Source organism: Echiichthys vipera, assembly GCF_963691815.1.
Source record: "Echiichthys vipera genome assembly, chromosome: 9".
NCBI lineage: Eukaryota > Metazoa > Chordata > Actinopteri > Perciformes > Trachinidae > Echiichthys > Echiichthys vipera.
This window is the reverse complement of record NC_139834.1, coordinates 26,359,006-26,385,165: the sequence shown is the minus strand read 5'-3', so window position 1 is coordinate 26,385,165 and position 26,160 is coordinate 26,359,006. Positions and strand designations below refer to the sequence as shown.

The 26,160-nt window shown below is 41.8% G+C and overlaps 1 protein-coding gene across 1 annotated transcript; it reads right to left on the bottom strand.

Annotated features, from left to right (window-relative positions):
- LOC310952268 (potassium voltage-gated channel subfamily KQT member 2-like) lies at positions 1 to 26,160 on the bottom strand (the record flags this gene model as incomplete). The annotated part of the gene is made up of 19 exons (XM_083920835.1): positions 1 to 849; positions 965 to 1,058; positions 1,786 to 1,854; positions 2,933 to 3,064; positions 4,177 to 4,282; positions 5,047 to 5,064; positions 5,376 to 5,423; positions 7,168 to 7,373; positions 8,209 to 8,262; positions 8,969 to 8,998; positions 10,345 to 10,404; positions 11,011 to 11,105; positions 11,244 to 11,339; positions 13,691 to 13,801; positions 13,947 to 14,072; positions 14,709 to 14,884; positions 15,239 to 15,365; positions 15,445 to 15,535; positions 25,862 to 26,160. 19 exons carry the CDS (start codon positions 26,158 to 26,160, stop codon positions 1 to 3), a joined length of 2,787 nt encoding a protein of 928 aa, XP_083776961.1.

The window sequence follows — 26,160 nt, the reverse complement described above, 5'->3', positions numbered from 1 at the left end:
CTACTTCAATCCTGGCCATGCCCTGTCTCCACATACAACCTCCCCGGTGAAGGATAGAGGTGAGGGAGCGTAGAGGTCAGAGTCTGTGTCTGATTCTCCCTCTGCTATGAAGGGTCTGACCCTGGCACAGAGTGAAGGTCCAGCTGCAGCTTCAGTCTCTGCTGCTGCTCCCCCTCCTGAGCCTGTAAAGAAAGAAGGCCCAAAGAAGTCCTCCTTGGCCTGGGAGATGCTGAAGCCACTGAAGGAGCGCTCCAGCTCCTCGTGGTCAACAGATGGGATGGACAGAGATGTGTCGCTCTCTACGGCGGTGGCATCTTGCTGACACCTCTGCCTCCTGTGTCGCCTCCTATTCTGGGAGCTGCCGCTGCGGCCCGGGCCGGAGGAGGATCGGTCGTGAACCGGAGCAGGTGGAGGTGGGAGGCGGAACAGGGTGGGCGAATGTTCGCCGCTGCCACCGACTGGTGAAGGGGTGTTGGCCACACTGCTGTTCCAGGCAGGCTGGCTGAGAGGGTGCTGCAGCTGGTGCTGCCAGGAGGTAGAGGGGCGGCTGTTGCTGCCGGAGGGAGTACCTACCGATCTCATCACAGACCGACCCAGTAAAGGATCTTTCTTTTCCAAGGATCCATCAGAGCACGGGACATCTGCAGCTGAGCATGTCTTCTCCTCCTTTTCCTCCTTCACCTCCTCTTTCCTCTCCTTCTCCTGCTTGCTCTCCTCTGGGCTGTGGTAAGGCGGGGCTGGATACGGCTCTTTAGAGTTGAAAAAGGCATCTGTTTCTGAGCGAGGGATGCCCATACGCTGCACATACACATTGACCAGGAAATCTAGTTTCCTGTCCATACAGACCACCTGCAGGGAGAAAGAAAAACACACAATGTAAAAAAGAAGATATACGTATTTGTCATCATAAAAACATGAATTACAAACACTCCAACCTTTGCACAGCTGGAAAAAACATCCTTACCTGCTTTTCCACTTTGACCAGACGTCCCATCATGCTCTGGTCATCTGCAACATCACCGTCAGCTTTAGGACCTTTACCAACTATCTGGTCAACTCTAGCATTTGAGAAAAGTAATATCTAAGATTAAAAACCATTCTGTTCTGCCTCATGAGTTTTTAACTTAAGAAATCAATGATGTGAACTACTGTTACATGGATATGAGGTAAAGAAAGTGTTACAAACATGTTTTGAATGAATTAATGAGAATGAAAGATGGCCCGAGCATCTCCCGGGAAAGTATTGATTTCAGGTGGTCAGTGTGGATGCATGCATTATGAGATTAATAAAACAAAGTGTGAATAGAGGGGATGTTTTTTTGTCTAAGGGCCAAAATGCATCACTTGGCATGCTTTTATTGTGCTTCATGCTTCATTTCCATTGCATCCTGCTGGGGGAGCTCTCCTTCTGTCTCTCCAATGTGAGAGCAAGCATCTAGCACTGTCAAACCCCTGTTGAGCGAGGCCACATGACACGGCTCATTAACATTCACTGAGAAAAGTGGCAGGCTGCATCACTTTTTCTTTCCGCGTGCCCTTTCTCGACAGCAGCTGAAATAATGAGACATAAGAGATAAACGGACTGCACATCATCCTCAAAATGTTTTACTTTTTTTTGATTATCCGGCTAAATGAGACAGGTCAAGAGGCTTGAACTCAAAAGGGGTTCTGTCAATCAAAATAATAAGGTAGCATGTTACTGCTTCGATATTTTTGACTATGATGGTATAAGGAGCATAATGCTGGTAACATGGTCATTCTAGAGGTGCAGTCTATTAACCTAACCTAGGACCTTCAGTGGACTTCTTATGACGAGGTGTTGATGGGGGAGGTGGCCCCACAATCATATCTATCCTGGCAAAGCACACAGAGACGATATGAGTGCAATGCAAAATGAAGCAACATGGGAATCACATCAGCTATGGAGAACACGTTTCAATATATTCCACACGCACAAGACATACGGTGAGTCTGACTTGCTTCGTGGATGAAGAGCGCAAGTATTTCACTGTTGGAATATATTTATTGTACATGTTAGACCTTTACGAGATCCAAATGTGAGGAGCTCATTTGCGGGAGATAAAACTATGTGAATTATACATCAAGGTTGTATCGAAAAATGAGTTTGTGATGCATTCAAAGCTGAGAAGGTGGATCGTATTTTGATATATCAATGTTACAGACATATAACTGGGATCTGAATACAACACATGTCGTTGAAACAAATGAAACAGGCGAATCAATGACTTGTGTGTCACAACATGTGTGTATCCAGTGGCACCACAAACGCTGTATTACTGAATCACATCTCTATCACTATTAGTAAATAACTAATAGGTTGGTCGGCAGAAAGAAATGTTGGCATTCTGAAAACCACAGAGACATTGATATGACACCTTATTTTGCACCCTCTAGTGTCTGTATGACACACACCAGGCTTTCAACTAACATTAAGCGCTCTAGAAATCAGGTGACACAGTTACAAGCCTCAAACTGGTCAAATGCACAGTGGGCTTTCACCTGGCAGACCAAGGTATGTGTTCCATTCATGTCGCAACCCATGACATGTAAAATCACAACTTAATTACATGGCAAAACATACTTATTTTACCCCAAACCACAATCTTCCCTTACCCTAACTAAATAGTGTTTCAGCCTAATCCTAAGTAACGTTAATCAATGTCTAAAACTGCGACTGTGGAGTGTCAGAAAGTGACGAGAAGGGAATGAGAACGGATTGCAGAAACGTTGAGATTCAACACACGAAACATTTGCAGCAATGTCCAATGCCAACGTTTTTTTCTTGGCACTGGGTTGTGAACATAAGAAGTAACTCTGAAAACGCTTCCGTAGCCTCCATATCCACATTTAGGCTCACAGTAAAAGTGACAGATTAAAACAGTAATATAGTGTACAGTGAACGTTCACTTGCCTGGACTGCAGGTTCTTAATGCGAGACAGCATGTCAATGTGACCTGCAGAGTACTGCTCGATCACATCCATGACATCATAAGGCCGCAAGCTCTCTTTGAACCGTCTCTTTGACACCAGAAACTTCATGATGCTGAGGAGGGACAGAGTGTCACACACATAGAGTAGGCTTTTTCACAGCAGACATTTTGATTCGTCAGAAAAGCAGAGTTAAAGCGTTGCTAATAACATTAACGACAGCTCCGTTTTAATCGAGTGTCCCCGTAAGCCATGACAGTGTGACTGTGAGCCAGCATGAACACCATGAGGACCCTGAAACTGAAGCAGTAAAAATAAGTCAGCCATCATTTCCAATAGTGACATGTCAAAATGTCTTTCATTAACAGGGTGTCTTATTACAATGGGATAAATCACTATAAAGGGATAGTATTTGTAAGTGGTCCTCATTCAAAGTCAGTGTATCACCTACAGTAGTCCCAGTATGGAGAAGCAGACAGGAGTACTGACACAGAAGCTAAGCAATATACTGCTGTGGACTTGTGCAGCAGCTAAACGTATTTTAGACACCTAAAAAAACACAAGTTTAAGTGTATACTATATTAAGAATATATAGTAACTTTAAGCTGAAGTGTCCCTTTATATACTGAGAAAAAAACTACCTCTTAAGCTAAATAAACTCTGTAAAAAGCCTCTTGGATCAGCAGGAAAATGCAAAAACAGAACAGTGTTGCATACATATTAATGCAGCAGGAATATGAATCCAGAAACGTAAGATATAAATAGGAAAACACTGATAGGGAGCATATTTCTGCACTGCACACACATTTACTTTAAGTACTTTAAGTATATTTTCTTATATGTATTACACAGGGAAAGTGTGTGTGCCCGCACAGCTACAGTCTAATCTGTAGGTCAAAGTTGGTTTGTGGTGGTCACAAGAAACCAAATTTTGCAAGACAAGTCTGAGAAACCTTTTAGTCATTTGTTTTAAATATGTACAGTCACACGTCACCATGTCTCCAGATGTCAGCAATTAACTTAAGTACAATGTTGTTATTATTACCGTTGAATAGAATCCAAACTCAAAAGGCAGAGTTACCATTTTAACACTATCAGAGCTAGTAAAGCATGCGCCATTGATGACCACTAAGTAAAGGAAAAGTCATAAACACACTTCACACTATCTCCATGGGTGAAGTTAACATTGCAAAGCAATTAAAATTGGGTACTAAAGTGAGTTCTTACCAGATTGCCCTTATCGTAACCCTCAAGCCCGGTGGTAGTTCTTGAGTGAGAAACTCACAGTGGCAGCTCTTATCATCACCAATCTCCTCTCCTGGGAGACTCGCCTCTACAGAGCAAAGACAGGGACACTTTTAACGAATATTTAATCCGCTTCCACGCGCCCAGAGTCCACGGCAGAAGCAAAGCAGGGCTGTTGCTTTATGCTTTGAAGGTGCACCATTCAATTAGTAATACGTTGGTTTCAAGCCAGTTAGCCAGTAGTGAGCGTAGTGAGCGGGCTCTGTGGAACAGCAGAAAAAAGGACTTGGTGCAGAATTGAAGGATAGTGCTGATGGGATAAAGCTTTACTGAAACCTTTAATGACAAGTACTCTCTTCCCACCACCGATTACAGTCTAAATTAACTTTGTAATCTTTGGATTTTGAAAGGCATTGCATACAGGCAAAAGGTGCCTAATCCCAGTTTATGGGAGATTAGATGAGGTTCTGGTAGGGAAAGTGAGGTCTCTTCATGCAACATAAAGCGGGCCTTTTTGGGCTTTTTATCTTTGGGTCAATTTTGGATTCTCTTGGCACCACTTGACTTGAACCCACAATTATCTTAGCCTACCACTACTGTAGATACATACCTAGAACCCTATGTATGTCCCTAGCCCTAATAAATACATGCTTGTTCTCAGCTAGTATCATGCTTCAGTCTTCGGTCACCGTTGAGGGAAAAACTCAATCAAAATAAAAAAAAAGGGCTCATGTCAAGTGAACAAATCTCAGCAGATTTCAACATGCAGGTTTCTCAGACCGCTGGAGCTCACTGTACTTTTGGTTATTTCCCCCATAAAAGCCAAACCAACAAAATATCCCAATGTCTTACTTATTAAACCTTCAATTGCTGCAAATAGAGAGAGAGAGAGAGAGAGAGAGAGAGAGAGGAGAGACATGGAGAAAGATTTGTTATGGATTCTAGCAGGATGACAATGGCAGACAAATCTATTCCAAACATGAGAACTTTCAGGAGTCCACTGAATGATTTCTGGTTCATGTTTGAAAGGGCTGCTCTCTCTTCTCTTACATTTACACTTACCAAACGGCATATATTGTAAAGCTTTATATAACAATATGGTATATATGGTAAAATACAGGTAGACATTACAGACTATATCACAGTCTTAATTGAGGACATGTCATGATGACTTGTCTAACCTGGAGAACGCCTCAGTCCAAAGTCTTCGTCCTGCATTTCAATCAGCACTTTAACATGCCATGAAGCGGGAGAAGAAAGACAACTAATGAGAATCGGTTCAAGTTGAACAAAAAGGCAAAGAAGTGGTGAAGGAGAGAAGTATATTTTTTGATAGTGACACAGTGGTCTGGATGACATATGGATGCAGTTGAGCTGCCTAGCAACAAATGATGGCTGGACACATGATCCAAACCAACCGACCTCTGTTACCTGCATGACCGTTTCTGCAAAGTCTGCACAATCACATCATGTATCTTAAATAGGCTTGATTGAAATTCACTGGAGATCAAAATTAGAGAACAAATTATTAATACTTGATATATTCTGAAATAGTTTTATTTTTATTGTTCAGAATTTGATGGCATATCAGCGTTGTCTATACCACTGCTGTACTAGCATTCACAAAATAAAGGTTTTTGTTGAATTGCCTTGGTTATTTAAAAAAAAAACATGCTAGTACAGCAGTGGTATAGTCACAGCTGATGTTCTATCAAATTCTGTACAATATAGAATAACAACATATCAGAATAAATCAAGTATTAATAATTTGTTCTTTAATTTTGATCTCCAGTGTAGAGTGGCACCAACTCCTTCTAAAACGCACAGCTGGGAAATTTTGACCTTGTTGAGATGGCATGGAGCCACACAGAGCTCTCTATTGTATATACCCCCACATCAACTGAATTCAACTGTGGAAAGATTCAGTTTCAACGATGTGAACAATAGTCACAAGTAAGCTACTGTTTACTAGATTAATAATTAGTAACTTGTGATCTAAATCCTACGGCTGAGAGGCAAATGATATAAATTCTTTTTTCTGGTGATTTTCTAACTCTGATCTGAATTGTTTTTCTCCTTCGTGTATGACTTACGAAAAGATCCTGGCGAAACTTTTTTCCATCTGTTCTGCATAAACACAGTAGAGAAAACAATTCAGATCAGACTTAGAAAATGGATCACCAGGAAATGAAAATCTCACCTGGCTCTCAGAGCTTCCGTAAATTGCCGTATTAAATTTGATAAAGAGCATTACTGAATGTAAGGTTTGACTTCATTTCTCCACTAAGATTAGAGCAATATATTGACTGATGAGTATAATATGACTTATTTCTGACCACAGCAGCATATAGGCTTAAAGGAACAGTTGGACATTTTGAGGATTGGGCTTATTCGCTTTCTCACTATGTTTGATTAGAAGATTGACAACTGAGCCAAGGTGGCCTAATATTGCTGTCTGACATAACTCCACCCTATACTAAATACATAAAAAGCTCTGTCCTGGTTCTGAGACAGTGAAGACTGTCAAATCCCCCAAACTACTGTATCTCTGAACTACTTCTTTAACCAAAACACACACCTTTAGGCTATTCCATGTGATCTTTTCATAAGTAATTAAATATGTTTTCACTTCCATTCACTTCCCTGAAACTGTTTGGAGCCTCCCTAGGGAGGGATAGCTAGCTGTTTTCCCCTGCTTCCACTCTCTATGCTAAGCTAAACATGGATGTAGCTAAATTTTTACCATTCAAATGAGTAATATTGATCGTCTAAGTCCCAGCAAGGAAGCATTTTCCCTCAAAATGTCGAGCTATTCCTTTTGAAAATACTTTTTTACCTTAACACAAATACAATTATAGAGCAAATAGATCATTCATTTTACTGTGAGCAATTGGTAATTCCTAAAAATAAGTGTAGTGGCAGTGGTAATGTCCTTTAACATTCATTATTGTGTACTGTGTGGAGTTCCCTCACCCTCTGAGTTTTGACGTGAGGCGCTGCCCCGGACTTTGAAGGACTGCTTTGGCCCTCGGTTCTTCTCATTGAAGCTCCAGCTCTTGGCGACCTTGCTGGGACTCCCATCAGCACCGTCCTCTGCCCCTGGAGACTGAGATTTCCCCTTGGCAATGGGAGCCTTGGAAGGACTAGGGAACACCTTGTCCTTCAGACTAGCCTTCCGACTACAGAAAGCAAGTAATGAGAAGGGGAAAGTAACCAATTTGTTACGGCACCATTAAATTAAAGTACACTACTATCTGCCACTAAATGTCTTTATCCTACTACTTTATTGTTCTAAGTGTAATCTTGGGAATTTGTCGAATTCAGCACTGATGTGATAATAAATCTTACCTGAGCAGAAACGCAAAATGGACAATGTCGTACGGCAGAAGGAGCCATGTCCACATACGAACATAGTCGAGCATTCAGTGGCTCAGGCAAGCAGCAGGAAGCTACAAGCAAGCATGCATAGGAAGCAAAGTGACACTGCACGCCTCAAAAAGGAAGAGCTGCAAAAAGTGAACACAAATCATGCAAAATAATTCACCATCATACTGTATGCACCACCTGATACACAGGACTCAATCAAAGGAAACACATTGTTAGGTAGTCGGCAATATGCACCTTGCCTGCTGAAAAGAAGTTTGTACGTAAGTGCTGAATAGGAAATTAAAAAAGAGGCAGCAAGCAAATTAACAGCATTGAGACATTAATAAACAGAAACCATAAATCAACTGTGACAGGGCGGTAAACAAGATGTATATCTGCAGGGGATTTTTCAGAAAAAAAGGTAAAATGTGTGGGCAGATTAGCTCTTTCACGGAGTCATCCCTGACAGAAATGCACTACACTACAAACGTAAAGCCAGATTCTATTGTTCACTACGTGACATATTATTATATTCTGGGATTCCTCAACCCTTTACTTGTGTTTACAGAGGGAGAGGAACAAAGGTAGGAATGGAAGGAGACACACAGACTTGCAGTGCAATTGTTAGTGTCTGAGCAGCAACTATACCTAAGAGTTCTCGGACAGCACCCGCAAAGTCTGTCTTTGTGTGCATTTTCATTACTGGAGTGGTGGGCAGTAGTAGAGGAGACACAAAAAGATAAAGTAGCAGTGGATACAGTCAGGAAAACAGCAGTATGTGCCATACTGTGTTGCCAGTAACACTTTATTGTAACTTTAACCTGTAATTCATTTGCAACCTGCTTCGTATCATAAATCAACACTGTTAAATAGTGGAATGTATTTGCCTTTTGTTATTTTTCCATCTGCTTATATCTTTTAAGGCAGATTGTTTATATCATAGTTAAACAAAAATATGCAAATGTCTTGCAAAGGACTAAGTCATGATAAAGTGTTACCACATTGTACAATAATTACACTTGTTTCTTTTGTCAAAACCAGTGTGATCGAAATCAAGCAAGGCTCTTCAAGTGTTCAAAATCACGTTTTCCCCCTGAGGTGATGCTGAAGCTATCAAAGAGCAGCTTATGGGTGATATCTCAGAAAGTGGGAGTGAGGCCAAAGTGAGCTGATCGTTGAGCACCATGTGAGCGAATGCAGCATGACCGTTCTTGAAGGAGGTGCTTTAAAATACAGCCCTGTCCATGTCTGACACGCAGGACTTACAATAACCCCCAACACACGTACATACACGCACACACTGTATGCACGCTCCCCCAAGAAGAGTGCCTCAGCAGCAGCTAAGAGCAGATTTGAAGAGAAGCCAAAGGGAGATGAAAAAGAAATAAAAACGTATCAGATCACAGACCTGGGGGAGGTTTCTGTGTGAGACTCCTTCCTGTGAAGAGAGAAGACACCAGCTGTTACATGGTGCAAGTCGGTCATGCGTTACACTGTATGTCAGGGCTATAGCACTTAAAGTCTTGTACTTGTCTTGTTCGTGTGCCATGTTGGACATAGAATTGTCTTGGGCTCGCCTATTGCACTAGTCAAGTTGTGATTTGGGATGAGTATTACAGAACATTGCCTAAGTTCTGCATTGATGAGTTTGATATCAATCTTGTTTATAGATCCATCCCTACTCTTTAATTACTACAGTATATTACCAGTGGAAAGACACTTTAGCCTATTATGGTCTTGAACAGGTTTCAATTTCCTCTGGACTCACTCTTGACTTGGCCCGACTGAACTTGATCTTGGACGTCTAAACGTCTAGAGAAAATACGCCGCAGCCAGCATATTTTATTCTGACTGCTCCACCCTTTTTGTGCTGCTGTGCAGCTGAAGATCTCTGAACTTTTCAGAAAATAACCTGTGTGGTCACTGTTGAGCCTGTTCAGGAAACTATCACAACAGAGACAGTTAAGCCCATTTGTTGTAGCAGATCGTCTGGACGCTGAATGTTGCTGCTGAGTGTTGTGCTTTTATCCCTGTACACGTTGTAAGCTTGTTGTTAACTGCGTACCTGTGTAAACACGGGTAAACCTGCCAAAAATAAGGAATAGACTCCTTTCCCAGTGCCAGTTTGCCTTACCTTTTTATTTAGTATTCACGTAGAAAACAGCATGGAGGCCAGTGCAAATGTTACGTGGGTAACTTCTTTTTTATATCTGTTACTTATTTAGTCTCTCTTTCAAACTCAGTGCCGACTATTTGGAACGATGTTTGAGCACCGATTGTGTGGAGACAGATGAAATTGTTTGAGATGACAATGAGTAGCAGAAGTTACCAACGTGCATCATGGCATCATGCTGGAAAAGGGGCCAGGAGTCCTGTTTCCATCACTGCTGATCAGAACTGAAGCTCCCAGTGTGAAAGAGGTTGATATGGCAGACCCGGCGTAACATTTAGCAATAGTTTTCATTTTGAGTCCTGTTTCTGGCAACATGACCGATTTAAGTGCAGTATTGATTCTCTTTTAATTCTTTTGGTCTTCACCAAATGTTGAAAAATGTCACTGGGTCTGGGGCTTGCTAAATGTTCCATTAGTTCACCAGTGATCTTGTCAAAGGTTGTCGTTTAATTAATAATTGGTTAATATAATCATACGGATAAATGTAGCTTTAACATGGACTGCATTTTTTTCTCTCCTTTCAAATCTGCATTTTCTACTCCTAATGTATTTCTTCATTAATATTATGTGTCATTATCAATATTATAGCAACATAACTGTTGTGTATATACCTGAATGACTTGCCCTTCAGATTCCTCAGCAGGTCCAGCTGATTCAGAGGTGGAATAAGTCTGGGAAAAGACAAAGAGCACTTCTTTCAAGTCACTCGCAGCAACTCAGTGTCGGAAGGTTAAAGCTAGCCGTTGGGCACTTTAAAGCTAATTCCATTTAGTTTGGCAGTTATCTGTTCTGCTGGTCATCACCTTTTCACCACAAATTACTATTAGAATGACACTGAACATGAAGTAATTTCGAAATAGTACAGACAAGCAGCAATCTTCTACTTCTTTCGCACGAAAAGCAAAAAAAATCTGCATTCTGCAAAGTCAAACACGGCACTCTGTTTGCTGAATCATATACAGTTGGACAGCAAAATAATTGGTTAATCTGACAAAGTAGCCACTGGCTAAGAGATTCTGTTGTCACTGCCAAGACACCAGATCCATCCACTGTAAAATTACCCTTATTGAAGCAGAAAGTGAAAAGTCACACCAGTGTGTGATTCTTCACAGCAGACAGTATTTGATTCAGAGGGAATACAATAAGACAAGGATACTCTGTAGGTGCAGTCTTCCTAGCTAACCAGTTTGGAGAGAGATGGCAGAATGTGATAGGAGATGACAGTTGTATTGACTGAAAATGCTGAATAATGTACAGGATTTTTTTTAATCACTTACCTGTACATTGGGACGGCTACAGTCTGCTCGTAAAAATCCCAAGTGTACAGAAGATCAGTACGGGAAAGGTTAGTGGCATAAAACCTCCAAGCAGCCTGGATGGAGAATAAAAGTATTTATTATTATTATTATTATTATTATTATCAGTAGTAGTAGTAGTAGTAGTAGTACTAGTAGTAGTAATATTAAAGTTTGATCAGTCTGTTCATGGTGTTGTTATACAGTTTTTATACCTGGATGAGGCCGGCTGCAGGGTTACGTCTCTTCTCAAAATGCTTCTGCCTGTGTTGCTCTTGGACTTTGAGGGCGAAGCCAGAACCCAGGATGCCCTGTACAGAATCAGTGGGATGCAGAGACGGTTATATATATTTTTATAAAGTCTGCACAGAGTCCTTAAAGTGATGAGCCGTTAGCTTTAATGACCTCTACTGGCCAGGAGATGGAATTGCAACTACTCAATAAACACCTTGTAGAACCCTTCCACAAGACAGGCCAGTAAGCCACGCAACAAAATGATTTTTAAAGATGTAATATCACAGATTTTCACACGTCTGCAAAGTCTTGAGGTAGTCGAAATGTGACAGAAAATGCTGATTCCCTCCACACACACATCTGAAGTCATTGTGACAAAAGTAGGTTCCTGTTAACAGAGTGCTGATGCAGCAATCCAGTGTGATAGACTAAACAGGTCTTAGCTGCTTACTCAAAGCTCACTGCTGAGTCCGACATCTTCTTCGTCATCCAACTCTCAGGTGAACCGCCAAAGCTTGCAAATACATCAGTGACTGAAACTACAACATCATGAAATGAAAGCTTACTGAGTTTTTGTGGATTCACAGGAAGCTTTTAGCTTACTGCTACAGTCTAAGTACCACCAAAGACAAATGTAACCGACTGACTCACTTAAAGTGCTTTCTTTTCTGAGTAGGCTAACTGGAGTAGGATAATAAAACACTAGAAGTTATTAGCTGCTGACGCATCATATAAAGCAATGTATCACAGCAGATATTTCATAATAAGAGAAGCAAAGGTGTGATTATTAATATTAACAATGGCTGCATTCCATTTAGGTTCGGAGCAGTGTTATTGTGCCGATCACGGAGACAGTTAAATGTTACTGAGCCATGATTGTTGTTAGTTCCTCCTGTGCTTTCTTGTTAGAACAACTCAAAATGTCTTCTTATGAAAAAGGGTGTGTTACTATTACGTTTTTTATTTCTTTGGTGACTTGGTGGCAGCTCAGCAAGCTGTGAACACAACTCTGATGTATTACCTTAGCATTAGCTTTAGCATTTGGATCATGTTTTTGGTGACCGGATGAATGTAAGCTGCATATTCCTCCTCCATTTAGCTCTGTTTTTGGTCTCTATGAACTCCAGAGGGAAAAGTGTCTCTTTAGTTGCTAAATGTTACAGTTTGTACCAGCTACGGTAGCTGCTGACTTTGTCTGTCTGCGGTTTGCTCAGCATGTACCTGAGCTTTAATGCTGAAAACAGCTGCCTGCTGGAAACGGCAGTGACGAGAGTCCTGAGACTTAACCAAACAGTAAAGTCGCATGACGTAAAAGTACAACAATGAGCCGAATGATGTGCGCTTCATAGAGCTATAAACCTGCAGCTTTGCCTCTAAAGTATGCCTCCAGACATATTTTAAAACATGTAAAATAAATTCCTTTTTAACTAAGAAAATTCATGTTAAACAAAATATTAATTGCAACTAACTCTGAAAAATCTTTCTCCTTAGATCTGGCATCACCCCGTCCACAACCACTGCTTGTGCTCACGCTAGGCTGAGACGTTTCAGTGACTATACATTGCAGCTTCTCTCAATGCCCAAAGCTGACAAGTGAAAGAGCAGTGAACTTCGAGCTGGCTAAAAACATTGGAGAGATTCAGCTGTAGGCCTACATGTTTGAGCTATCTTCAGACAGGAAGCTGCGGTGCCCCTGGAGCAGATGGCGGACTAGCACAACCCTGCAGAATGGTAAGAGTAGTTAGCATTTGTTTCTGTTGTTTGTTAGCTTGTGACTGTCAGTGGCTGACAGCTCTGATGACAGTAATGTTTTCTGTGAGTACTGACAGTCCACGCTGAGCTGGAGAGTTTTCCCCAGTCGAATAGTGTTTCCCATATTAGACAGCAAATTGGTATATGATTTGTTGTGTAGTACCAACTAAAGTTTGCCCGAGGTACGTTAGTGTCAGAGAAGTGCACAGACATCTCCTCCTTCAGATGAGGAGTGTGAAAACACCTCTCTAGTGACCAACTTTGCTCAGATACAATGTATAGTCAATGTCAGACATTTTATGGGACAGAAATATAAGAAAAACACATTTTTCCGTTAGCATGAATATGCTACTCTCAAGCATATGCCAATGACAGCTATAAAATCAAATAGGGTATATTCAGTGTATCAATTTTAAATGTGTTTTAGGGGCGACAAACAGAACAGACAAAGAGCAACTTCGTATAGTCATTCAAATTTCATCAAAAGAAAATCCAAGAATACGACTGAACCTGACACGCTCTTTCTTAGGGAGGTGCTGTCACAGCGCATCGATAACCCCATGATGGATAGAGGCTAAATGAACTCACATGAGACTTTTACAAATTAGCACTTTAAGTTTATCGCTATGTCAACGACACTGAGTTCAAAGTATCCCCGACAAGCCCTTGTACTTACAGCAGGGAGTGCAAAAAAGGCCACCCCGATCATGCTGAATGTGGCTGCCAGCAAGCGTCCATTCCAAGTCTTGGGTACTTTATCACCATAACCAATGGTGGTGAGAGTGATCTGGTGAAAAGATACATTAAAGTTGAATTTTTCGAGTGTCGTGATACAGGTTGTAGATATTTTACAATAGAAGTGGGGGAAACTTGAAATACATTTTCATAACATCACAGAAAAATAAACTATAATTCGGGTACTTTAGTCTTACCAGTCCCCACCAAAGAGCATCAGCATAGGTCTCAAACTCCTCATTTGACTCCTTCTCCACAGAGTAGACCAGGAATGAAGCCAGGATGAGACACAGGAAGCCTATGTACCACGCCGTAATCAGCTCCTACAGGGAAACCAAAACCATGTGCATTAGGGAATCTGAAGTAATAACATGTCATCTAGGATGTCTTGCAAAGTGATGATGTAACCCTGGTCATTTGGTAAAAAAGCAAAAAAACAAAAAAAACAGCCATTCTGTAATAATATTGGACATGATTATGTGAGTTGCATGCTTTTAGTGGTAAACCAAGTACTTAATAAACGTCTTTATTTCCCTTGACACCCGCCCTCTCTCTCTCTCTCTCTCTCTCTCTCTCTCTCTCTCTCTCTCTCTCTCTCTCACCACATCACACATAAACACACAGTGGCACATTTTCTACAGCTTATTAGTGCAAGCTAATAATTCAATTTCAAAGCTCATTAAAATAAAACCAAGAGAAATGTTCCTGGAAGGAAATGGGTCTCCTGGAAACAGCGTGTCTCTGAAGTAGCACAAAAAAACAGATCAAATGTAAACTTGTGCAGACGCCTAAGACCTATACCTTATATCTGTATCCGATCATCCTGTTTTATGTGGCCAAAGGCTATCCACATACATGGCTGGCTAATAACACCAACCCTCTGATGACAAGATAAAGAAAGGTGTCTCAGTGAAGGAGCAGTCCACTCCTCTTGAACCCCTACAGAAAAATGATGTCACCTTGCTGTGGGCGTAAACTACAGAGCCGAGCAGCTTCCAGGTGCCTCCACGGCGGTCCATACGCAGCATGCGCAGGATCTGCAGGAATCTCAGACTCCTGATGGCCGAGGTGGCGAAAACATTTCCCTGAGATCCGGCTGCCAGTACGGACACTGAGGCTATCAGCACCATAATGTCTGGAGAGAGAGCAAAACACAATCACAGAACTCTGCACACTCTGGGAAGCAGATACAGTACATCCCTGATGAAATCAGACTGAATTAAAAACACTATAATGTGTGCAACCAGGATCAATTTTCTTGTAATAGTGTTAAGTACTTAGGAAACTAGTATTGGAAGTATCACATTTTCAAGGCGAAAAGAAATCAAAGGAAAACAAAGATTGTTATCCTCATATCCTCGCTCAAGCCTGCATTTGAAAAAGGAAAGGATGGAAAAACACAGTAGTGCATCCGTGTAATGTAATAAATTCTACTTGACGTATGTTCTTCTGAGAGGACAAGGTGAGAGAAATGACCCTGGTTTCTCACCTATGACACAGAAAGGCTTTCGGGCAAATTTGAGCCTCCCCCTCCATCCTCTGTATCGACAGCAGCAGCCAGCAGCCCATATCCTTACAATGTACTCCACTCCAAACACCACGATGGTCACAATTTCCTGTGGAACGAACCAAAATGGTGGAGTTAACCCTGTGCCATCAATGTATATAGAGTACAGAAAATGAAATGATACCTACCAGGATGTACAAGGCACTCTCTGAGCTGTTTTTGAACTCTCTGATGGTGGCAAAGACTGAGAGTATGAGACAGGAGAAGACCAAGAGGAAGCTGGAACAGATAGGAGTACAAACACAATGTTATTGCTTTTTTTTCTAGGGTGTGTCACTGTTACATTTGTCAAATCCTGTAGATACAGGTAGGAAGTTCAATATATCAGAGAAACACATAGATATAGCATCTTTACTGGTGGGAATAAACTGTATTTATACCAATGCCGGTAAAGAGTCTGATTTCCAGTCTTTTATCAATACCCTTATTGATTTTTTATCCTTTTTTAATGTACTGGAAAAAAAAGTCGGCCTACACAGGTTTTCAGCATCAACGCAACTTTGTACAGCTTTAATTTTCAATTAGGTTTTCAGGTTTTTCAAATAATAACACAATAAAACAATAATATAATTCAGTTGCATTAAGGTTTCACATATGAAAGTCTAGGGAGCGTATGTTTGCATTAAAGCATTCAAGAAATCTGATCAGCTGTGAGTGTAGAACATGGAGTAACATCAGCTAACATCGTCATCCACCTGCCTCTGTGTGCCAGCTCTTATTTGACAGAGGGAGTGTTTTAACTGTCTGTGTGAGTCAGCTGCTCTTCACTGGAGTGACAAAGCCTTATGTACCTCCTCCTTACAGTCTAAGAAGCATCATGCTTTCTGTAGAAGTCATTAGAGATGTTTGTCACATCAACCCCTTTTCAACATAGGATGGGAGTTAATGTCAGAGGTGATTTCTCCATACCCCACAATACCACAGAACAATCATATCCAAAACCAGTTTAAAGATCAATAGAACAATGATTATTTTATATAACAGGGAGAAGTGATGTAGACTGATGTGATCTGGAAAAAAATCAATTCTGCAGCCACACCTCCAGGACATTATGAGACCATCAGGAGAGCGCTTTATTGGATGGAAGATAACATGTGATTTGAAAAGGATGAGGCACGGCTGGGCCCGACCTGAGGGGCTTTCTTCAGAGAAGATCTATGTACTGGAAAGAATCCAAAGCAGAGCTAATGGAGAGTGCCTGGTGAAACCCAATACTGCAACTAACATTAGTCATATAGTAGATATACTGTACAAGTATCATCGGAGCACAAGATCAGATATTACACATTAAAGCTCGCACTACACTAAAGTGATGTCATTTGTCAAAACACAGTTTAAAAGTGGGCTGATGAATTAGATGCTCTGAAAAGGTACGCTGAGCAAAATACATGATGTAGTGACATGCAAACTGGACTATGGTCGTTTAAAAAGACAGAGAAATATTGGTTGTTATGTCTCTGATCGTCTCTATGTGCCCTGCGATAGACTGGCGTCCTGTCCAGGGTGTACCCCGCCTCACGCCCGATGCCCCCCCCCGTGACCCCGACCCCGGGATAAGCGGTTGAAGATGAATGAATGAATGATGGATCAAATTCAAATGGACGTATCATTTTCATTAAACAATGACATTTCTCAGTTTCAGCATTTCATATGTTGTCTTTGTGCTATTTTCAATTAAATATTTAAATATAGGGTATAATGTATAGCAATCAACACATTCTGTTTCTTTATTGACATTTTACACAACATCCCAGCTCTTTTGGAAGCGAGTTTGTATAAGAAATATTGATTTCTGCAACTTTAAAAAGTGTAGGGTGTGTGGCAAAATGTTATCCAAGGCCTGTAATGAGTAAACACCAGCCCAGTAAACCTAGTACAACAATGATTCCATGTCTGCACCATCATTCAACACAACTACCCTGGACTGAATCTTATACAGGGTCACATATTCAAGCCAAGGATTACATTCAGCTCAAAACATTTAATCAAATTATTCAGATTCTTAATATCAGCTTTAGCCTAACGATAAGGCTGACACTTTAGACTGAAAGCCTTCTCAGATGGTACAAAACCCATCGGTTTAGTCTTTGTTTAATTGAACTGGGCTTGACATGTTCAGCAGAAGTGTTTTCCCCTGACCGTGATCTGAAGCAAAAGCTTAACTCTAAAGATAAAAATGCAACAAGACACATTTCTTTCCTGCCTAAAACTGATATAGTTTACTGAGGGGCCCATCGCCTCTGAGCCTTCCCTTCTAGGAAGCTTTTAACACACTAAACTCCTCGAGCAAATCGGATTTTTCATGTGATCGACCGTGACACACAAGTTTATCGAAGCCTTAACTTTCTATCTACTTTACTACTTTCTATCACACTTCATCTGGTCCTCATCCATCCCCATCAAGGACCCTCATCAATCCTTCCTGGTTTCCCCCGCTGTAACTTTTTTTCTCCTTTTACCATAACTGCAGCTCACCTGATGTCGCCTCTCCTGTTGCTGCAGTTTCTGTTTGGTCATATCAAACTCTTGGCAGCACCCACTGGCTGTCAGCCAATGAGAATGAAGCGACACAGATCAATAGTATGTGGCAAGCATGGTAAACTCCACGGATGAGCATATTCTTTATGCTTTTCTTTATTATTCTTCATCAAAGGCGTAAAGACTTGTACATTTTCCTTTGTTAGATTGAGGTCATTCTCTATAACATCTACAGTAGGCCTACAGTATATGTGTGTTTTTGGCATCTCATAAATCATTGACGGCTACAGCTGTCAGTGGTTGCTTGGTAGAAGTGAGCTCTTCATGTGCTGAGAAAGCTTTTATCACACTCTGCCCTAACCCTGCAGCTTGTCTGTAAAGGCTGGATTATATGTAAATTGTTGAAAGGAGTCTCTGGTATATTGGAATTATAGTCTGTATAGATTTTGTCAGTTTGAACTAACAACACTGTTTCATTCATTCCCAGGTTTAGTTTTCTTCTGTTCAAGGTCACTCAATTTTGCAGGTTGTTCTTGCACCAGTGGTTGTCGTGTTTCATGTATATATAATCACCAGGAATGGCAAAAACACATATTCCTTCCTTACATTTTTTTAGCACCAATTTGGTGCCTTGATGACCACCCCCTCCTGCAAGAGCGAAGGTGCAAATTACATGTGCGCGTTGTCACTGTGTTGTTTATATTCACTGAAATAAGCTTGAGCAGATTTTGAGTTTTAAGGGAATCCATTGCTGCCCCTTTACACACCTCCTTTCCCAAGTGCAGAAATGTGGCAACGATGTCTAGTGTTCCCGTCTTTTCCTCCGTAGCCACGGAGCTTATTTAGGTCAGTCACTTCTTGTCATTTACGGCACTTTGACCTGTCACATTGACTTGTCATTTCACCATCTGAAGACCTTTTTATGGATGCTGCAAACACATCCATAAATAGGACGTGTCGGGCAGAATTCTAGCTGATAACTTAACAAGTTAATTAGCTCTGTGGAATACCAAAATGTCTCCTACTTAAATGACAGTAAAAAAGCAGATCTCTTTTATTCCTTAACTAGAATTCTCACCATGCGGTTGAATGCCTTCATCAACCAGTCAAGTTACATCTTACATCCATGTCTGTTCAGACTTGCATTATACTGTGTACAGTATGTACTGTATTGAAGACTTTGAAGGGATTTGATAAAAGGTATGTGTATTTTTTTGTCGAAACGAGGAATCGTCACATACATTTTCAACGTGGCAGCACAGGGATCTATACAATTACACAAGATTACACATGTCAATGCCCTGGGACGCCCTGCGGGTCAAAAGCATGAAGCTCCCACTCCCATTCTGGTCGCTGTTTTAATGCAGTCAAAACGTTTACTTGGTGAACTCACATAAAACCTTGGGTTAGGTGTAGGCAACAAAACCACTTAGTGTTAGAAAAGATTGTGGGTTGGTTGGCCATGGAAATGAAGCAATGGGCTGGTTTTAGCATTGAATAATGGATAGAAACATTACTTTTAGGTTTAAAATGTCATCACTTTATCCTATTAGACATTTGCAATGCATTTTGTGAGGTTACAGTGACCTTTGACCTCCAAAATCTAATCAGTCCATTTTTGAGTCAGAGGAAATTGGGGTTGATTTAAAGACATTTCCTCCAGAGGTTCCTGAGATATCGTCCCCCTGTGGGACAGACATACAGAGGTGTCTTAAGGGGAGGGAAACTATTCAAAGGGACCATGACTGACAGAGGCCCTTAAAAAATTAAAACAATGGGGATTTTTTTTCAACTTTAAATATGCTCATAAAAGTTTTGTTTTTTTCTTCCATTATTTTCCCCCCAAAAAGAAACGCTTATAGAGCCTCTCTGCTCCTCCCAACCCCTCTCTGTATTTCATGAAATGGTTCGGTCCTGTCCCTGAGGCTGGTGGGGAACGACACTTACTGACTGTCATTATGTTGCACCTTTCAATATGTCACCCAGTTCTTCTCAAAGAAAGGTGTGCGAAGTCTGTAAATGGTGAACATTAACCTGTTAGCTTAGTCTTTGTCAACACTTTTCCCTTCTTTAACTTGTAATTACGTATATAGTAGCATACTGAATATTTAGCTGCAGATTATCTGCAGTTAGTCATACTGAATAAGTTTTCAGTGCCCCTTCCAGCTCCGCAGCACTTTCTCCTCTTCAGCCTTGCAGCCCAAATCCCACATGAAGATGGAGGTGAGCACTGAGCAGTGTTGTGTTGAATTCAGGGGTGAAAATAGGCCAGTACGGTCCGTTACTGGGAAGAGGGGACAAAAGCTACTTGCCAAAACCCACAACAATTCATCATGATCGCATTTCCAACAAGGAAACACTCATGCTGACGTTAGGTCAAAATAAACAGATTCTAAATTGTCTCAGTGTCAGTGTGTTTGTGCCAGACAACCTGAAGATATAGTGCCTTTGTCCACAGCTGTCAACAGTGCAGAGGCATAAAACACATACAACCCCTGACAAAATGATAGGGACAAAGAACATGGTTCACTGCAAGTCTGACTGGAACATCAGTACCTGCAACTGTCCTGACTCAAGCTTGCCAAGCTCATCAGTACCTACTAATGAGGACACTTGCTGATGGAGAGGGGCAGATCCGGCCTCCTGAAGCAGCCAAACAATTAGCTCCCACAGCTACGCTTCCCTCAACCATCAGCAGAGTGGAACTTCGACAGATTCATTTCTACTTCGACGCCATCACACTGGCTGTGGATACACAAAGCAGCTTGGGGTTATGGGAAAGTCTGGGTGGGAGACGTGAGGTCTTGTCAGGACAAAGAGAGCAATAAACATGTCAAACCCTTCTACTTTACATGTGTTTGGCCACAAGAGCCATGAAAAGGTCATCTATAGTCTGACTGGTATGTATGTATGACACAAACTGCAATTGTGCCAATTTTGTAAGAAACAGATCAACATTTTGGAAAACACGCTGACCCCCCCGTACCTACAGTACTGCATAGATATCAATTTTCTCATAGAACTGTCTGCAGCAAAGGGAGTATATCCCAAACTATTCTTTTTATTACGTATGCAACATTACAATAAATATCTGTGGCAGGACCTGAAATCGACACTATTTCATCTCCTGATTTATTATTAGATTACTATTACTAGTTCTAATTCTATTGACCCGATTGAAGAAGGATGAGTGGTTCTCATTCAACATCAGTCAGAACGATGTTTCAACTACACACACTCTGACACACACGTGATCATAGTGCTCTATTTTTACGCCATCTCATCTGAAATGCCGCCTCTGTTCACCCAAAAAACCCACTTAGAGAGAAAATCAGATTCCCTCTTGCAGTGACAAACACCCACAGGCACATCCACACGTCTGCCAGAGAGGTTCAGACGACATCAGTAGGAACTTGACTATTGATAAATCAAGTTGAGGGGGATGTTGTTGGAGGCAGAAAAGCCTGCAGTTCCTCCTGAGCTGCATATAAAGAAACATTGATTTGCCCCGCTCAGCACAACATTGCCTACCCAGACATGCTCATCACGCTAAATTTAGACTGCAACGAACTAGAGGAGGGCAAATAACAAAAGGAGGGATTTTCCACTAAGACCATGTGCTAGCACTGCAGCGTTCATTCATTCGGTTGTACTGGTACAATGACAATAAAGACAATTCAATTCAATTCATTCTGTGTAAGCTCCTCTGGGGATGTTTGAGGATGAGCACCGGTCTTGTGTAAGCACATGCGCTAGTGACCCTGCTAGTGTAGCTATCCGCTGTTGTCGTGTTCCTCGGGAGCCACAGGGGTACCTTGCGGTGCATGCAGTATTCGCAGCAGCCATTACTGAGAAACACAGAAGGGTTTTCCTGTTTTGGACAAAAATCTTCACTTTACAGTTGATTGTTTGCTACTGTCTGCAAATCAGTGTAAACAGATTACTTTTTTTTTTAAATGGTGTGATGTTAAATGAGAGCCTCAAGGTATGCTAAGTATCTGGTAAGAGACAGATAACTTAAAAGTACACAAACAACCAGAGGAGGGATCCCTCTTCCAGGATGGATCCCAATAGAGACAAATGTAGCAATAGTAAAATTACAGAAATGCCATTCAGTTTAAAAACAGAACCAAAAAACAATTATATTATTTTTATCAGAGGATGGACAAATTGTGTTTTACCATTCTACACTTTAGAAATAAATTTAGATTCTTTTGATGATTTCTAAACCCGCAATAGCTGATCCTTTTGGCCACTTTGGGCAGCAGAATCATGCTTCACATATATCACATATATTCACTTTTCACGGGCGAACTTATGACTTATTCACACACTCAGAAGCTACAGAGCAACATTAGCATTGTGTCCATCTGATGAATGCAGATCCAAGTGATACCTCTTTTAGCTCTGTGTTTGGTCTCCTCGGACCCCTTAGAAAGTATCTGGCTGTGTAGGCTGCTAAATGCTCCACTATGTCCAGGTCATTACAGTGAGTGTTTTAGAGACCTCCCATTCAAAACAGCTGCCTGCTGCAGCCATAAACCACACCATGAAAGCCCTGAACCTGAACCATGTGCCATTCAACTTCTGCAGCTCATCCGGAATGCAGCGGCGCAGTTGGTCTTTAACCTACCCAAGTTCTCTAACACTACTCTGCAACCTGTAATGGCTACCGCCTGCAGCTTAAATCCAATACAAGCCACTGGTAGTTGCCTGCCTTGCTACAAATGGCTCAGTTCCTTTCTACATCGAGGACATGGCCAAACCATACACCCGAACCCGTCCACTACGCTCTGTTACTGCCAAATCGCAGTAGACTGTTCAGACTGCATCTCGGCCCATTAATACAAGTCACACTTCACAGTAGAAGGCACTTGTTGTAAGTCACTTTGGATAAAAGCATCAGCTAAGTGAATGTTATGTAAAGCTTTAGCAGCAAAAACCTTTAGTGTGTTGAGCTGAGCAACGGTGCATTCTTGTGTCAACATCGTGAGGGATAGAAATATCAAATATTAAAATATCCTAACAGCTTTCTGGGGCTATTCATCAAAATAGGAATGGGAACACAATCCATGTCATAACCCAAATACAGGACCCAGCATTCAGACTCTAGTCTTGTACTTCCAACTCCCATTAGACACCCATTCTCCTAAAACAGACCACTCAGTCACATCTCAGCAGTTTGGCAGCCAGCATCTGTCTACTGTCCTCGCCTTATTTCTTCCTCAGTTTGTCTTCAGCTGGCCACCTCAGCAGAAAAGTGAAAAAACTGAAACATGTCCTCAATCTGGCTCATTGAATGACTCTAATAAAGTTTAACAGAGCGTTTATTTTGTTTTCACTCGTCGATGAATTTCAGAACTCTCTGTTTGCCCTCCTCTCTTTGTTGTCCTTTTCAGCAGTAGTCCTTTGTTATACCTCGGTGTGGAACTGACACATTCATCACACAGCTGCAGAGGCCATTCAATTTTCTTCCCACAGTTGGTGCTTCCTGCAGGCGAACACATATTAATGAGGCTCCTATTGAAGCCAAATCAATGAAGATATCAGAGCCCTGATCTTTATATCAGTGCAGGGATATACCGTCGCTACGGCATTTCCGTAGAGAATGCAGAGCTGTCGCTAGAGACAAGAACATGACAAATCAAAAGCCTTTTGTGCAAACTGTCAAATTGTCCCTCAATACAGAATGTGTGTGAACAGACACCGGAGACACACTGCAACTGTTATGACAGCAGGCGTATGGAAAAAGAGTTTGCTGTAAATGTTTTCCCTTTCATACATAGGAATTCAAAATGCATGCTAAATCCACAGAAATATCCTTCACTGTGTCTCTCTCCTTTAACTGATGTCGGACCAGCGACAGGACACAAGGGGAATGGTGGCCTTGGTCTCAGACAGCTAGATAGATAGAGGGAGAAAGAGAAAGACGAGAGGCAGCAAGACAGAGAGCACTCTGGTTATAGGCACTCATGTACCACATATTGATCATTCACACATATATTACAAATGAGACACCTGCCTAACATTTCAGGGGGACATGCATTAAAAAGGAATATGCTAGCCTAGCATGTTTTGCAAGAGGCAGCAGTGTCATTTCTGTTACCGAAGCTGTCTCTTGGAGCAGAGATAAGTAGAAGAATGAAGGAGGAGAGGAAAGATTCAACTGAAGTCGGCACATGAAAGTTTTATAAATCAGCCGGCTGTAAAAAGATTAAGGAGATTAAATGAAGTGTGTAGACTAATGTATGAAAAAAACTAGTGGAATAGAGGTAGAATCATGGTTACGCTACGCAGATGTCCTCATGCAGGCTGAATGCAAAGTGTGAACTTTGTATGAACTTTCTACAACATGTGACTGCGCTGCCCCATTCATTTTCATGAGGGTAGAGCTGAACATGAATTTACAACATGCTCTCCACTGGATTATGATTTTAGGAAGCACATTACAGGAACTGTTCTAGCTGGTTGGCTCTAAATGTTGTATTACCCAAAGACATCACTGCTACCTGCACTAGATCCAGCCATGAATTTAGCACTGCTACCTAAGAACAACATTGATCAATGAAGATCATAATAAAGCAAGACAAACGGTAAAGAAGGTGTTTTTGTTATAGTGTTCTGTTAATGTTTCAACAGTAACCTGAGGGCCTGTGTGTATGTGTGTGAGAGAGAGGGGAGGGGGTCACATTAAAGCACAGGCCTACTTCTGAGCATCCAGTTGTCTCCGGGGAGTCTATATGCTGCGCACAGTGAATTCCTTATTGCTGTGGCGATTCAACTCCTCACTACCAAGCATGCAGTATCACTACAGAGGACGGATCCAGGCATGTCTGGAGGGCAGTTCACCCCCCTCATCATTTGGAGAATAGAGCTGACATTTGGAGGCTGACATGCTGAACTAACTACTATAACATTTCACCTTAATGGGATGGATAAAACTACTGCAATAAGCTGTGTTAAAAGAAAACTGCTTTTACACAAAAAAGGTCAGTTTAGTAGGAATTAAGGAGCCATCTGTGGTGTGGAGGAGCTTTATCAACATAAAGTCTGTCAGACATGTAGTTTGAAAGATTTGGGCATTCATGAAGCAGAAGGTTACTATTGGTTGCATTATGGGAAATGATCCAAGTGTGGATATCTCAACCTCTGCTGCACTCAGTCGGTCTCTTGTTAGGCCCTCAACTTTGTGGAAGTGCATCACTAAATTGCTTCATGAGAATTACTGTAAGGGATGTTTTTCTCAAAAGATTGTTGGGTCGCTTGCATCAATGCTGACCGCTCACTAGAGGTCACAGATCACCAACCTATATTATTTGTAAAAAGCATCACTTGAGTGTGACAGTGTTATTGTCTTCAATCCAGACCTTACACACAAACACATATCATCATGTTCTAACTACAAGCTCACAGACTAGCTGTAGTATCCAAATAACAGTCCATCTGCCTGCCTGCACAGAGACAGTGAATGTGTGTGTGTGTGTGTGTGTGTGTGTGTGTGTGTGTGTGTGTGTGTGTGTGTGTGTGTGTGTGTGTGTGTGTGTGTGTGTGTGTGTGTGTGTGTGTGTGTGTGTGTGTGTGTGTGTGTGTGTGTGTGTGTGTGTGTGTGTGTGTGTGTGTGTGTGTGTGTTTGTGGTAGAGTCCACATGCAGAGCTGACTGCAACGGTAATTAGTGAGAGTACTGACGTGGCGCGGAGCTGTCCACGGACGCGGTGCTGAAACCTACTGCTGCAGCAACACATGAGACTCTGATCAACGGGAAACGATGCTGTGTAAAATGTGAGCTCATGTCCTGAAACATCTTAAATATATGACATAAGCATGAGTTCCAACAGGCAAGCGGAGGAGTTAAAGCAGGACTTCTGCAGGTGGAGTGAGCCTACCCCTCCTATAATCGGGCTATAGCTGCTTGGCAGCATGACAACGCTTAACCCGTCCATGCGCCATCCGACCAGCATCAATGTAAAACGAGACCCAAAACCCGCAAAACTCCCCGACAGCCCCTCCAAAACCCCTGACTCGAAAGGTAAAAGGCCACGATGACAGAACCAACATGCACTACTTACACATAAGCGTGGTAGATGAACGCCCATCCCCGCGGTCTCTCCAGCGCATTGTAGAGGAAATTCTGTAGTTTCCGATAGCTGGCATTTTTCTTCGACGGTCTGGGTCTCCCGGCGGAGATGCTGGACCTCGGTCTGCAGAGGATGCTGTTCCTCTTGGTGCTTTCCGTAGCCGCAATGAGCAGCGCCCCGTCCCTGCTGGATTCGGGAGCACCAGGGTCCAATCCCACAAAGCCGACTTTGTGCTTCTTCTCTCCGGCTTGAGCTGGGTAAACCCCGCCGTTGAGAGATTTCTGCACCAT